The sequence below is a fragment of the Hylobates moloch genome, unplaced genomic scaffold, assembly GCF_009828535.3.
Source record: "Hylobates moloch isolate HMO894 unplaced genomic scaffold, HMol_V3 SCAFFOLD_5, whole genome shotgun sequence".
NCBI lineage: Eukaryota > Metazoa > Chordata > Mammalia > Primates > Hylobatidae > Hylobates > Hylobates moloch.
Window position 1 is genome coordinate 140,227,712 of NW_026652280.1, and position 14,118 is coordinate 140,241,829.

The window sequence follows — 14,118 nt, forward strand, 5'->3', positions numbered from 1 at the left end:
TGACAGATCTTCCCGCTGATCAGGGGCGGATGCAGAGAGGCTTTAACCCCGCCAGCCTGGAGACTCCAGGAGAGGCGGAGTGAGGCCCTCCACCTCTTGCCCAGCCAGCCTCCACATGCGGCCCTCCTGCACTCCTGCCCCGAGGGCTTTCCCTCTGCCACCGCGCGAGGCCCACGCTGGTGACTAACACTCCCCTTGGTAGTTGTGACCAACCACCCGGGTTAAAGCAGATCTGCTCCTGGGTTCTGTCTTGTCTGGTTTACGCTTCCCTTCCAGACGCTCCCAGAAAAAGCCCTGCATAAATTCTTGGGCAGTTTGGGGTTTGTAAATTGGGTCCAGATGATTGGGGGGAGGGAGGCAGAGAAACCAAATAGAATGGATTGCACCGGAGGAACTTCTGAAGAAAAATTATAAAACGTGGAATGGGAAGAGAACCCTTGTGCAGAGACATGGGAATGAGTAGCAGGTTCTGGATGAAGGTGCTTGTCTCCCATGACCACCAGAGGCCTTGCAGCCCTTGGTTATCTCATAATATCCAATTTGTTCTATTACAAGGGCCATTGGGGATGGGCTGCAGAGAATTAAGGGTAATTCATAATTACATCAGATTACAGAACTCACAGCTCCAACCACACATGCAAACTGGGGAAAGACAGTTAATGGTTGGGCTGAAAAAATTGTTTCTAGAAAATCCAATTTTCATAAATAATTTGGAATTTTTCAGTTTGAAAAATAATGCCACCAACCCTTCGGAGTTTGAGGTGGGGCGGGGCGGGGGGGCTGGATTTGGAAGAAGTAGCTGATTTATAATGTCAGGCCACTGAATTAAACCTTAGAGTCTCTGATGAAATCCCTGAGTTTTATTTTTCTTTTGTGGTGATGTTTTGTAAGAGAAGGAGCACTTTTTAAAATCACAGTTCTGATTAGTCACCCAAAAACAGTTCCAGTTTAAAACTGGATCTTTACAGACACTTTCTTTCATGGGGTCTTTTATATGGGTTGCCTAATGTGAATTTGTAGAATTAATAAAATTAATGAAATCTCAAAGTCAGCTTTAGATACCTTAATTTGACATATTATCAGAAGGTCTCTGAGGCAGGCTATTATGGTAATTAAAGACTTTTATAACCAAAAAGGAATTTTGGAATATAAAGATCTATTTCCTAGATGGCATGAAATTCAATTTTTTTAAGTTGCTTAGTTATCTTTGTGTTCAAATAAATTTTTAAAATAAACTGATGTCTCAGGGAGAGTAAATGTAATTTATGGAAAGTACTTTTGAGTGTCATTTAGACATTCTGCTTGGTAATTTGTGAACAGCAGAATAAAAGTAAATTTTATTATGGGAATTAGAATAGCTTGTGCTAGTTTCCTTGCCATGCCTTCCAACTATGACTTATTTTAGAATTTGTAACTCTAAGTGAGAAGTAAAGACAATTTTATTTTCATTCTCATAAAAGGCTAACATTATTCTGTGATTCATTTATTCATCATTCATTAACGTATTTATTCAACACATGTTTACTGAGCTCCAACTATGTGCCCAGTGTGGTTCTAGGCAGTAGAGATACAATGATTGAGTATGACAGATCTACAATTGCTGCCCTCCAGTATAATAGAGGAAATAGTAAATGAAACAACCAAGTATAATGAATGAGAGGAGGTTATATACATAAGGGGCACCTAGCAGTCTTGGGTGGGTGGGTAGGGGAGGAAAGGATAATACTGGAAAGAAAAGGTAACCAAAGGAAATGAAATCTAGACTGAGACCTTAGTGAAAAGAACATGAAATTTTCCAGACAGAAGGAACAATAAAAGGCTCAGAAGTGAGACAGCACAGGGCATTTGAGGGCCTGAAAGAAATGAAGTTGGTTGGAGTACACATTCTAGGGAAGAAGTGACTGGAGCTGGAGCTGGAGAGATAAACAGAGACCAGATTTGGAAAGGCCTTTAAACCATGTTTAACAAGCAGAGGTTAGGGAGACTTGACTTTTCTTGATTTTGGGATCAGTGTATAGGTAGAAGATGCCAGAGAAATTAGGTATCTGTTGAAACTCAAGACCACCTGATAGTTTCATTGACTGAAGATTATCTGATTCATTAGTTCACTTGAAAATCTTTATCTAACACTAGTATGTGCCAGGAACTTTACTAAGCTAGGCAATAGTTTAACATTCTCTGTGCTTTTACTAGGACAGACTAGTTTAGATGTATTTTTCTTCCCTCCTACTGACTGGACTCTAGACACTTTGATTATATGAAGTTCTTAAGCATTTATCTTCCTTGCACTGCATGAATTGCTTGAATGCTTGGAATTTAACCAAAAGCTCTACAGATTGAGTACTGCTCATCTGAAATGCTTGAGACCAGAAGTGTTTTGAATTTTGAATTTTTTCTGATTTTGGAATATTTGCATATATATAATGAGATATCTTGGAGATGAGACCCAAGTCAAAACATGAAATTCACTTATGTTTCATATATACCTTATACACATAGACTGAAGTTAATTTTATATAATATTTTTAGTAATTGTGTGCATGAAATGAAGTTTTGACTGTGACCCATAAAGTCAGGTGTAAAATGATTCCAGTATGGCATCATTTCAGCCCTCAAAACTTTTCAGATTTTGGAGCATTTAGGACTTTGGATTTTCAGATTGGGGGTGCTCAACCTGTAGTATGCTTCACACTGGTTTAGCTTTATAACTACCACCTGAGTTGAATTAATAGTCTGAAAAATTCATTGCAAGTAAGTTAGTGACAGTACTACTTTGCTCCCTGAATCATCCAACTTTATGTCCACTGCTGTGATGAAAACTCTTTTTTCAGTTATTTTGAGAGGAAAGAACAGAAATTTTACTATTTCTCGATCTTAGTAGCTAGTAAAGAGCAAAATCTGTAAAGCTGTCATGACTTAGAGAAGTTTTTGGCATGTAAACGTAGCATGGCGGAAATTGTTGAAATTATTGATGTATATCACGTGTGTGTTTTTCAGATTTGTTCACCATTTTCAATTGGTTTGAAAGAAGGCCACCAACTCATAAAAAGTTGCCTATTCACAAGATTTCACAAGTCCTTCCCACTATTATAAATTGAATCTATGTAGGAGTGAGCATCAGTAGCCTGAAGACATATGTTGTAATACCTGAGTCTCATGGGTACCCTAAGCAAAAAGATACCTCAGATTCCCCTAAAGCAACTTGGATCCTTTGAATAAAGAGGAAGTTGAATAGTTCTAAGAATCATCTAGGAACGATGCCTGGAATGGATATTAGTCATTTACATGTTCTGAGTATGGTCTTTGGATATCTATTTTCTGTCTTATCCTCTTTAGGCCTTTATCCTCACATGTCTGGTTATGTTTGGACTGTTGCTGATGTCAAACTGAAAATGTGACGAGCAGCTAGACTCATGCAGAGTGTTTCTTATTTTGTTAGATATCAACATCTTGAGTTATATTTTTTGAGCCTTTATTAAGTGTTTGTTACCATATTGTTGACTTATTTTGGATATGGTCTGATTTTGTTAAATGTCTGAGTAACTATAACTCTATAACTTTGTATTAGTGACACATGGTCCACATATACAAACCAGTGAATGAAAACAAACATGCTTTGAATATTCAAAAATTGTTCATGTTTAATATACCAACTAGACTATTTGTGGGAGTAAACTAAATATATGAATGAATTAACAACTTAGTAGACTATTTTAGGTTACTTAACTAGTATTGGACCAAAACTATAGGAAGACTTTACAGTTTTGTGGTTAAACAACAAACCTTTTATATATATGTGTGTGTGTGTGTGTGTGTATATACACACACACACACATATATATACAAACAAACCCTTTATATATATGTATGTGTATACACACACACACACACATATATATAACATTTTGCTAAGTAATTTGCTTTTTGTCTTTTAATGCCAGCATACTAATGTGATCCCATCATACACACAAATTACAGGATTTTACATTCGGACTGTAAACACGAAAACATAAAATTTGTATTACGTCATCACATAATAGGTGAGTCAGCTAAGACCCAGAAGAGGACAAAGAACAGCTGCTTCCCTAGAGGACTCTACCAACTACTGCTAATGTGGAAACTTGATAAGTTTTATTTGTTGAGGAAAGGTATAATAAATGTAATATCATAAGGGGGAAAATCCAAAGAAACAAACCTAGTCCATCAGACATTTCCCAAGAATCTTGGATTCATTAAATACCCATATACAATGATGGAGTTTGGCTCTTTATCAAACTGACTATGTCAATGAAACTTCATCCTTTCTCTGTGTACCCACTTCAGAGACAAGAAAGCTAAAACGAAAATTAAGAAAAAAAAGAAGAAAGCTTCCGTATATGCTACCACAGCAGATTTAAAAAATTCTATTTCCCTTCTCTTTCTTTGGACATCTAACTAAAATTGCCTGTATTTTATTTTATTTTTTCCAAGTGTTAAAAGAATCAAGTCCATAAGGAAAAAGTGAATTCCTCAGTCACTGGGAGATAATACTTTTGATCATTTCCTTTTAAAAAGTATTTACTGTCAATTTCATGTAACACATGGGTACACTAGAGATAAAGACGAAGACCTGCTGCTTGCTCAGATATTTACTTTCATAAAACGTAGGACTTATAGGGGTATAGCAAAGTCACAATTAATGTATCAAAAGTACAGAGGTGGGGGAAAGAGTCATTCCCCTTTAGAGATGATGGGAAACTTCATGGTGCAAATATTGATTTAATTAGGCTTTGGGTATACTTAAGAATGATAGGTGGAGGCTGGGAGGGCATTTCAGACATACACAAGGTCTTTCCAGTGGATGGAGAATAACTTTGTATGGCTGGAACTTTGGAGATATCAGGGGTAGTGGGATCCACGTTGCTAAAAAGGGAAATTGAAGCTGAATGATAAGGGCCTTGAATGCATTGTAAGAAACTTTTCCTGTTCTTTTTCAGTTGGCTATTAGTTTGGGTTGTAACTAGACAAAGAGAAAGAGAATCTATTTCAGTCATTGATCTCTACCAGTCCATTAGTCATCAGCTTTCATACATAGGTACATTTATGTAAGGTATGGCTCAACTGATTTGTCATAATCCCCTAGGATCACCTGTCTAAAGAATGATGTTTGATGTGCTCAGGTTTTCCTGCCTCACACCAGGAATGGACTTGTTAACATGTTTATTTCCATTTTTCTCCACTGAGGTCATTGGGGAAGTTTATGAGTTTGTTGAATTGCTAAATGAGTAGTGCTGGCTGTTGTACTCGTCATTAGTTATTTTTAAGGGAAAAGTGCCTGTTGGGTTGTTTCTATGCATCTGAGTGAGCCTGATTACCTTGGGCAAGTGAGACATGCTTTCATTCACATTCAACTTTTTACTTAAGACAGCATAATTGAGATGCACTATCCCTCATTGACTGTAATCCTAAGTAAGCAGTTTTCTAGTCTCACTGATACGTATCCTGCCAATTATATGTTGAAATATAAATTTGAAAGGTAAATAGCCTCCTCACTCAAGCTCTAAATCACATTAGGATACATCCTGGAGAGCCCACACATCATTTTAATCTTGCACAATGGTCCTCAACCTTGTTTGCCCATTAGAATCACTGGAAAATGTTTTAAAATGCCTGTGCTATGGAAACATTAAAATCAGAATCTCTGTGGGGCAAGGAGAGAAAGATCCAATTATTAGTAGTTTTTAAAACTCCTCAGGTAGGCCAGGCGTGGTGGCTCATACCTGTAATCCCAGCACTTTGGGAGGCTGAAGTGGGCAGATCATCTGAGGTCAGGAGTTCCAGACCAGCCTGACCAACGTAGTGAAACTCCGTCTCTACTAAAAATACAAAAATTAGCCGGGCGCGGTGGCAGGCACCTGTAATTCCAGCTACTCAGGCTGAGACAGGAGAATTGCTTGAACCTGGGAAGCAGATGTTGCAGTGAGCTGAGATCGCTGCACTGCACTCCAGCCTGGGTAACGAAGAGTGAAACTCTGTCTCAAGAAAACAAAAACAAAAACAAAACAAAACTCCCCATGTAATCCCAGTGTGCAGCCAAGGGGTAAAAAGATCCAAACAGGCAGACTTTATGTCATCTCTTGAGGGTCATTTATTTTAGAGTAGTGGTCCTCAGAATGTAGTCCCAGATCAGTAGCACCAGCACACCCAGGAACTTGTTATAAATGCATATTCTTGAGCCCCACCCCAGACATACTTAGTTAGAAATTCTGGGGGTGAGGCCCAGTGATTGTTCACAAGTGTTTCATGTGATTCTGATCACACTAAAGTTTGAAAACCACTGACCTAGTGCAGTAGGAAAGGATTTCAAAAGGGCCAAATAGTATTTTAGGGTCATGTCATGTTATAAAATTAGATATATGTGATTTAAGCAAAAGTAAAATCTATTTAGATGTATTTTAATAACATTGTAAATATAAACACAGTGAATGTTCTAAATAGTTTTTTCTCAGAGTTTGGTACACATACAATCTGCATTAGAATCACCTAGTTAAAAGGTATGCATCCTGGATATCCATCGCAAATTTTTGAATCATAATCTATGTGTTGGGGCCCCAAATCTGCATTTTTTACAAGTTCCTCAGGTGAGTCTAACATTTGGGAACCATCCATCTAAATGAATAATGCCATATATAAGAATGTTTCATAGGCCTCATTACAATATATGGTTTAGTTATTTATCCATATCAGCTGAAATCTCTGCAATGATTCAGTTGATTTGTTTGTAGAGTTAGTGACAGTTGTTAAGTATTCTATCAAAACCTTGTCTTATAAGAGCTGTGCTCTGGACTGAGTACGGCCATAGAATGTTCAATTTTAAAATTACTAACAAAGGATAAATACCATTTTAATACAAATGAAATTCGTGTTCCATTATAAATAGTCTAATTTTATATTTGCTGGCTTAAGCTTTGTAAAAAGATCATCTTTCTTACATTAAGATGCTCCTTATACTAGTTGGTAAAGGTAAAAAAATATTATTAGTAATAAATAGAAAATGTACCAATTACTACTAGTACATCAGGCATTTAATAAAAAGAAATTAATGGTTTATAGATAGCTCCGTAATCACTCCTTGCGGTACTGCATTTTACAAATACATCATTTGAACAGTCCCTGGGTTAGAATCAAAAACAGAATCAGGGTCTATATTAGCAAAATTAGGTAATGAAGTATTGTTTTCAGCGTGCTTATCATCTCTCTTCAAAATTATTTCTATAATTTTCATTTTGGAGGTAGATACAGCCAATTATGAAGAATGTTCAACAAAATTTATTAGAAGTTTGTTTATACTAGCAATGTTACAAAACATTTTTGCTTAGATAGCTCATCAATACTAATGGACATTTTAATTTGTAGTGATTGGGTATTGTGCTCATAGCTACTACTAATCAAAATGCTCAATGTTGACATCTACAGGCCATTGCTATTTTCAAAACCAAAAAATCATGAATCTAGTACCAGTGATTTAAGTATGATATTCAAATGGCTTTCACATATAACCATTAATTTAAACAAATAAATAGCTGGTTCCATTAATTTATAATCACTATAGTTAAGCAACTGTAATTTGCGTTATTTTTGTGGAAATTTCTATTACTTTGTATGAAATTGCATATATGGTAATTTAACATAATGTATGATAATAATACCACCTATACTAGTTCATATTTATTGAACATTTCCTATGGCCCGGTACTGTTTTCTGTGCTTTACATGAACTTTTTAAGTTAATCTTCAGAAAATCCTATGAGATAGATTTAACAGATAAAGCAACTAAGGCATAGAATGATTAAAAATGTGCCCAAGTCACACAGAAAGTGGCAAAACTGGAATTTCACTTCAGAGCCTTTGATCTTAACCACTATGAATATTAAAATATCCTGCTATTTAAAATAATTGTGTAATTCTTAATCTTGCATAGACTATTTTGGATTCTATATGGTTGTAAATGTCCAACTAGTAAGTTTTTCCCAAATGCTTTTTTCTTTTCCTAGGAAACCACTTCTTCATTTTATTGTACTATGTGTGGCTGGGGTTGTTGTTTGTGCACAAGAACAAGGTAAGAAAATTACCTTTTGATTTATTTGCTTACTTAAAAATTCTACTTCCAGATAGCAAAAGTACATAACTTTCAACTCATTATAACCATAAATTCGACATTAAACAGTAACAAAAATTCCACCCAGTACCATGAGAATGTAAGATTAAAGAAACCAATTTTGGGGGGAAATATGACCTTTAAGAAATTACTCATATCTTCCGTCTGTGAAATTGCTTACATTTTTAAGCAAACTCTATAAAAAAGAAGTTTTGTACAATAAAAAGGCTTTGCTTGTGACTTCATTTTAAGTGGGAGTTCTTGGGGGTGGCAAACTGTGACTGAATTACCTTTGCACTTCTTGATACAACAAAAGCATATAATAAATGTTCCATCTAGATTTGCATCATTAAGAAACAAAATGGAATTTGCATACTAGTGGGCTTAGGATTCTCTTTAATTCAAATGGAGAGGTTTAGAAAATAAACCTAAACCTGTTTTGTTTGTGCCTACTAGTTAATTACTCTGGTAGTATGATGATAGAGTTTCAGGAGTCTGTGTATATCCTAATTCATTCATTTAAACATGATTGGAGCATCTTCTATTTCCTGTGTAATATCCTATGCCAATGATTGGAAATGTAAATAAGATAATGTCTGTAGCATCAAAGTGAAAAAAATGCCTTTGTCAAAGGTAAAAAACATACCAAAGTCAAAGAGACAAATCCTAGAACTGTGCTGGACCTACAGATAATATTACCAAGGCCTCAGATTTTTTTGTTTATTTGTTTTTCTCCTCTGCCTTAAAGGTAGCAAAGGGCTCTTCTGCACAGAGCTGCCAAAGCATTAATTCTTACAGAACCAAGTTTTCAGTTGAGTGATCAGTTTGATGAACCCCTTGTCAGTTTGATCAACTGATCAAATAACAGTAAGAAAAAGACAAGTAAACAAATTATGAATGAAATATGTGCAAGGTAGAGAGAGGGCAAAAAAGAAGGGTGGTACCCTGGTTGACCAAATTGAGAAGTAGATACAGATAAATGTTCTTTCAAGTATCACATAGATGAATTAAAATATTTCTTAGAAGACATTAAATCTCTTTAATGGGAAATGATTAAATTAAGCCACATGTCACATGTAACTTCATGAAAAACTATTCTTAACCAAGGCATTTACGTTACTTCATTTAGCTTGAAGTAGCCATGAAGAGGAGAAAAACTCTCTCTCTTAATTTATTGTTATTATCACTGTTACTGTTTCTGAGAACTTACTATGAACTACTAGTCACTGTGCTATCAGAATATACATTTACTTCACCACTGCCTCATCGCAGGGTTTTGTAATTATGGCCATGATAGAATTGCCGAAACTAAGATGAAGGAGAATAGGTAACCACCTCCAAGTAACAGCTTAATGAATGGAAGAACCAAGATTTGAGCTCATATTTTGACCCCAAGGTCTACAAATTCCTTGAAATTGAGGCTCCTAGAGCCACAGAGAAGATAAGGAAGAGAAGAATACAATTATTAATTAAATGTATATTTTGTATCATGTCCTTTGCTTGTACTTTACTTATATTATTCTAATCATCATAATAAACCCACAGAGTAGGTATTATAGATGAAGAAACTGAGACTCAAAGAAGTGGCTCACCTACAGCTTAAATTTGAATCTAGGTCTGTCCATCTCTGAAGACAAAACTCTTTCCCTTAAACATCCTCTAGCTTCACAGTTGCCAGCCACTGGCATTACGAGTTTAATAATTTACCAAATATATTATTATCAAAATATTAGAAACCGATGCAAAGAAAGATATAGGGAAAATTAAATATTTATGAAGTGATTTTTTAAAAATCTAGAACCAACAAAAGGAATGAATGAAAGAAACAACATATTTCTTTCACCCTTAAGATCTCATTTATGGAATGTAAAATATGTTCTTTTATTTCAGGGCAAGCATCATAATTTTCAATTTTATACACCTAAAATTTTATTGCCAGTTCTTAACAAGAAGAAAAGTCCTTTAGAAAACCTCTCAGACTTTAGAAAATTGAATATTTTTGAGCACAAAAAAGAAATGGAAATAGTATATTATCAGAAACTTAGAAACACTTTTTTCCTAAAAGAAATTTTCTGATTAAATTGGCATGATGCAATTTGTAACATCTAATCAGGAGACTGGAAAACCATTATCAGATAAATTGTGTTTTTATATGATCACAGATATTATTTATATTAATACTGCTGAATATGTTTGAGTGAGAGATTATCCTAAGTTAGACTTATCAGAAATAAATATTTGTGTGCTTATGAGATTTTTCAAAACTTAAAAAAGTATATCAAAGAATTACAAGTACTGTACAAAGTTTAAAGGCCAAATTGTATGACAAAACATATAGCAAAAAGCAGTGTCCCTTCCCCTTAGCCACTCCTACTATTCTCTGCCCAAACTCTTAGCAGCTTCTTTTGGTTTTAACATCTATATTTAGTACTATAATATGTTTAAATATTATATTGACTTCCTATTATTAATGATGAGGACTTAACATTACTCTTCTCTGTGTCTCCTTTCCCTCCTTCTATTCTCTCAGTATAGTTTTATCCAATTTTGGTTAAATTAATATTCACAATTCAGCTTATTATGACCATGTGCATATTTTTTTATCCCTGAGCCATGTACGTTTATATTTTTTTCTTGTAAATTTACCAGATTGCCTCCTTTTCTGTTTGCTTTATGTTCTATGTCACTATCACTAAATCTCAGATATTTTGAAATATATTTTCCCCCAAAACACACCAAGTACTCCAGAAATTTGATTCTTTTCTTGGAGATATTCCTTCTGCATGCTAAAATTCTGCTCTGCTATGGACCAGTAGTTCTCTAAGCTTCCAGTAGTTCTCTAGAGCTGATACGTGTGTTAGATGGAGTTTCTTGGAAGTCTTATTTCATTTTTCATAGTCTATTTCCTTATTTGGGTGCAGCATATCCTCTAGTTGCATCCTGAGAATATGCACTTGGGTGGTGCATTTTTTAGAACATTCCATTTCTGAGAATGTGTTTATTCTGTCTTACAGGTAGTTCAGGTGAGTATAAAATTTTAGGCTGTAAACATTATTCCCTCAGAATTTGAAATATTTTCATCTTTTGCCTTTTTTTATCTGGCTTGCAGACTTTTTAAATCTGAAGTTATATTAATTCTTGATCCTTTATATGTGACCTTTTAATTTCCCTTGTAATCCCTTAAGATCATCTATTTATCTTTGATGTTTTGGAATGTTACAATAATCTGTCTTGGTACAGGTCTTTTTACAATTCATTGTGCTAGGCACTTAGTAGGCCTTTTCAGTGTGGAAGCATCCTTAATTTTCCGGGAATTTTCCTGTGTTATGTTTTTCTTCCTGATATATTTATTTCCGCTTTCTTCAATATCTTTTAAATATTAAATCTTCAGTATTGGGCTCTTTATTTTCTTATTTTTAGATCCTATTTTCCATCATTGTTTTATGTACTACTTTATATGAGATTTTTCATCATTTACTATTCCAAACATTTTGTTTAATTTCTTATTTCTTCTGTGTTTAAAATTTTTTTTTTTTTTTTTTTTTTGAGACGGTGTCTCACTCTGTCGTCCAGGCTGGAGTGCAGGGGCGCAATCTCGGCTCACTGCAAGCTCCGCCTCCCAGGCTCACGCCATTCTCCTGCCTCAGCCTCCCGAGTAGCTGGGACTACAGGCGCCCGCCACCACGCCCGGCTAATTTTCTGTGTTCTTAGTAGATACGGTGTTTCACCATGTTGGCCAGGATGGTCTCGATCTCCTGATCTCGTGATCCGCCCGCTTCGGCCTCCCAAAGTGCTGGGATTACAGGTGTGAGCCACAGTGCCCGGCCTCTGTGTTTAAATTTTAAAAGGTTTTTTCATTGAGACTAGTCTTTTTTTTTTTTTTCATCCTGTTCTTGTTTCTTTGATGCAATGTCTACTTTTATCTCTGTAAGGATAAGAAGGATGATTTTTTTCAACTTTTCTTTTGCTCTCTGCATTGTCTTTGTTTTAAATTTTTGTATTGGTCTGTCTTTTATGTTGGAGAAGTTGTTTATAAGTGTGCAGCATTTCTGTTATCATTTAAAAGTAAGACACTGGCCAGATGCGAGGCTCATGCTTGTAATCCCAGCACTTTGGGAGACTGAGGCGGGCATATTATCTGAGGTCAGGAGTTCGAGACCAGCCTGGCCAAAATGGTGAAACCACATCTCTACTGGAAAATACAAAAAAATTAGCCGGGCATGGTGGCACATGCCTGTAATCCCAGCTACTTGGGAGGCTAAGGCAGAAGAATTACTCAAGCCCGGGAGACAGAGGTTGCAGGGCGCTGAGATCGTGCCAGGGCACTCCAGCCTGGCCGACAGAGTGAGACTGTCTCAAAAAGAAAAAAAAAAAAAAAAAAAGTAAGACACTAAAAATATGCTTAACAACTGTTTGCATGGGTAGGCTAGTTAACTGAGATGTTTCACATAGAGGATGATTAAGTAGAAACCTGTCTGACTATTTTGTTAGGCTACACATGTCTGAGGCTGCAGAACTTCTCTAGAGAAGGATCCTCCAATATCTTACTTGTAGAGTATAATCCTGGTTGCCACTGTTATTAGAGTTAAGTGATATAAAGAGGTTCTTGGGTTGATGGGGGGAGGATTGTCTCACAATTTTGTATGTCAATTTTAGCCAAATCCCTTCTCAATACAGAGCTTCCCTTCCATTTTCCTCTATGATTGATTCAATGTTTCTATGTCATTAACCTTTGGTCTCCTTTAGTCTGGAAGCTTCTTATACAAACTTTCAATCGTCCACCCTCACATATCCCCAACCCCCAATTTGAAGCCTCAATGCTGAATTCATTGATTTGGTGCCTTCAATTCTTGAGCCTCTTCAGGATTTTGCAATATGAATCAGCCTGCCTGTCATTAGCATTTGCCTCTGAAGCCCTTAGGTTCAGTTTTTTCAGCTCTGGTAATTTCTTCATGTGCTTTTCATTTTCCAAAAATTTGTTGATATATTTTGTCTGCTTTTGTCTCTTCTACTCATTAACTTTGTTCCTGTAGTTCTAAACCACATTTTCTTATTCTCATTTGAGTAAGATTTTAAGAATGAGAAGAAAGAAGCATCTATGTGATTTGTCATGGTTTCAGTAAATTCCCTTAAATTTTAACACAGCTAAGAAAAAACATTTTAAGTACCTTATTAATAGATGTAAATTGTATATTTTTTATGTCCAAGTTTTAGGTTTAATCTAATGAATACATGATTCTATCAATTCCCTTAAATTTTAACACAGCTAAGAAAAAAACATTTTAAGTACCTTATTAATAGATGTAAATTGTATATTTTTTATGTCCAAGTTTTAGGTGTAATCTAATGAATACATGATTCTATCTCAAGAAAAATTAATTTTGTAAACCTGAGTTTTCTGAGGATTTGACAGATGTAGATATCTTTTCTTACCTGATATGTGTATTTTCATTATTACTTTGTGTTGGTGGGATGGCTGCCAGTGAGATGTTGGCATAGCTACAACACTTCTCTACAATGACTTGCACCATGCATAATGTGTAACTAATTCTTAACATGCACATCTTTCTCAGGTTCATGATCCCTAGGTGTGAAAACCGCATGTGTAAAAATCTCTATGTAGAATACTCATCTCGAAGAATTTCCCATAGAAATTAATCTGAAATGTGTTTATTGTTAACAGAAGCAGTTCATTGTAGCTGCAGTAAGTTCAAGTCCTTTCTGCACAAACACTTGTATGGGCACTTAGCCAAAACTTCTATACATAGAGCTTCATTTCTCATTTTATAAGTAAATTAGCATTTATCTCTTTATACAGAATAGATGTGCTATTTAAACTAAGAATACTTCTAAGAAATGATTGCCACCTTTAACATACCCAGTGTGACAGTGGTATTTAAGCACAGGTGTTCCAGAGCCAGCATCTTAGAGTTAAGTCCAGCTTCCACCATTTATTAGCTAACTGACCTTGAGCAAGTTTC

General features: G+C 35.5%; 1 protein-coding gene across 1 annotated transcript in view; it reads left to right on the top strand.

Moving 5' to 3' along the window:
* Positions 1-2,946: 2,946 nt before the first annotated feature.
* COL24A1 (collagen type XXIV alpha 1 chain) overlaps positions 2,947-14,118 on the top strand; it is a 404,873-nt gene continuing 393,701 nt past the window's right edge. The window contains exons 1-3 of the mRNA XM_058439743.1: positions 2,947-3,019; positions 3,337-3,394; positions 8,034-8,098. Of these exons, the coding sequence (XP_058295726.1) occupies positions 2,947-3,019; positions 3,337-3,394; positions 8,034-8,098 (196 nt within the window). The remainder of the gene's footprint in view (positions 3,020-3,336; positions 3,395-8,033; positions 8,099-14,118) is intronic.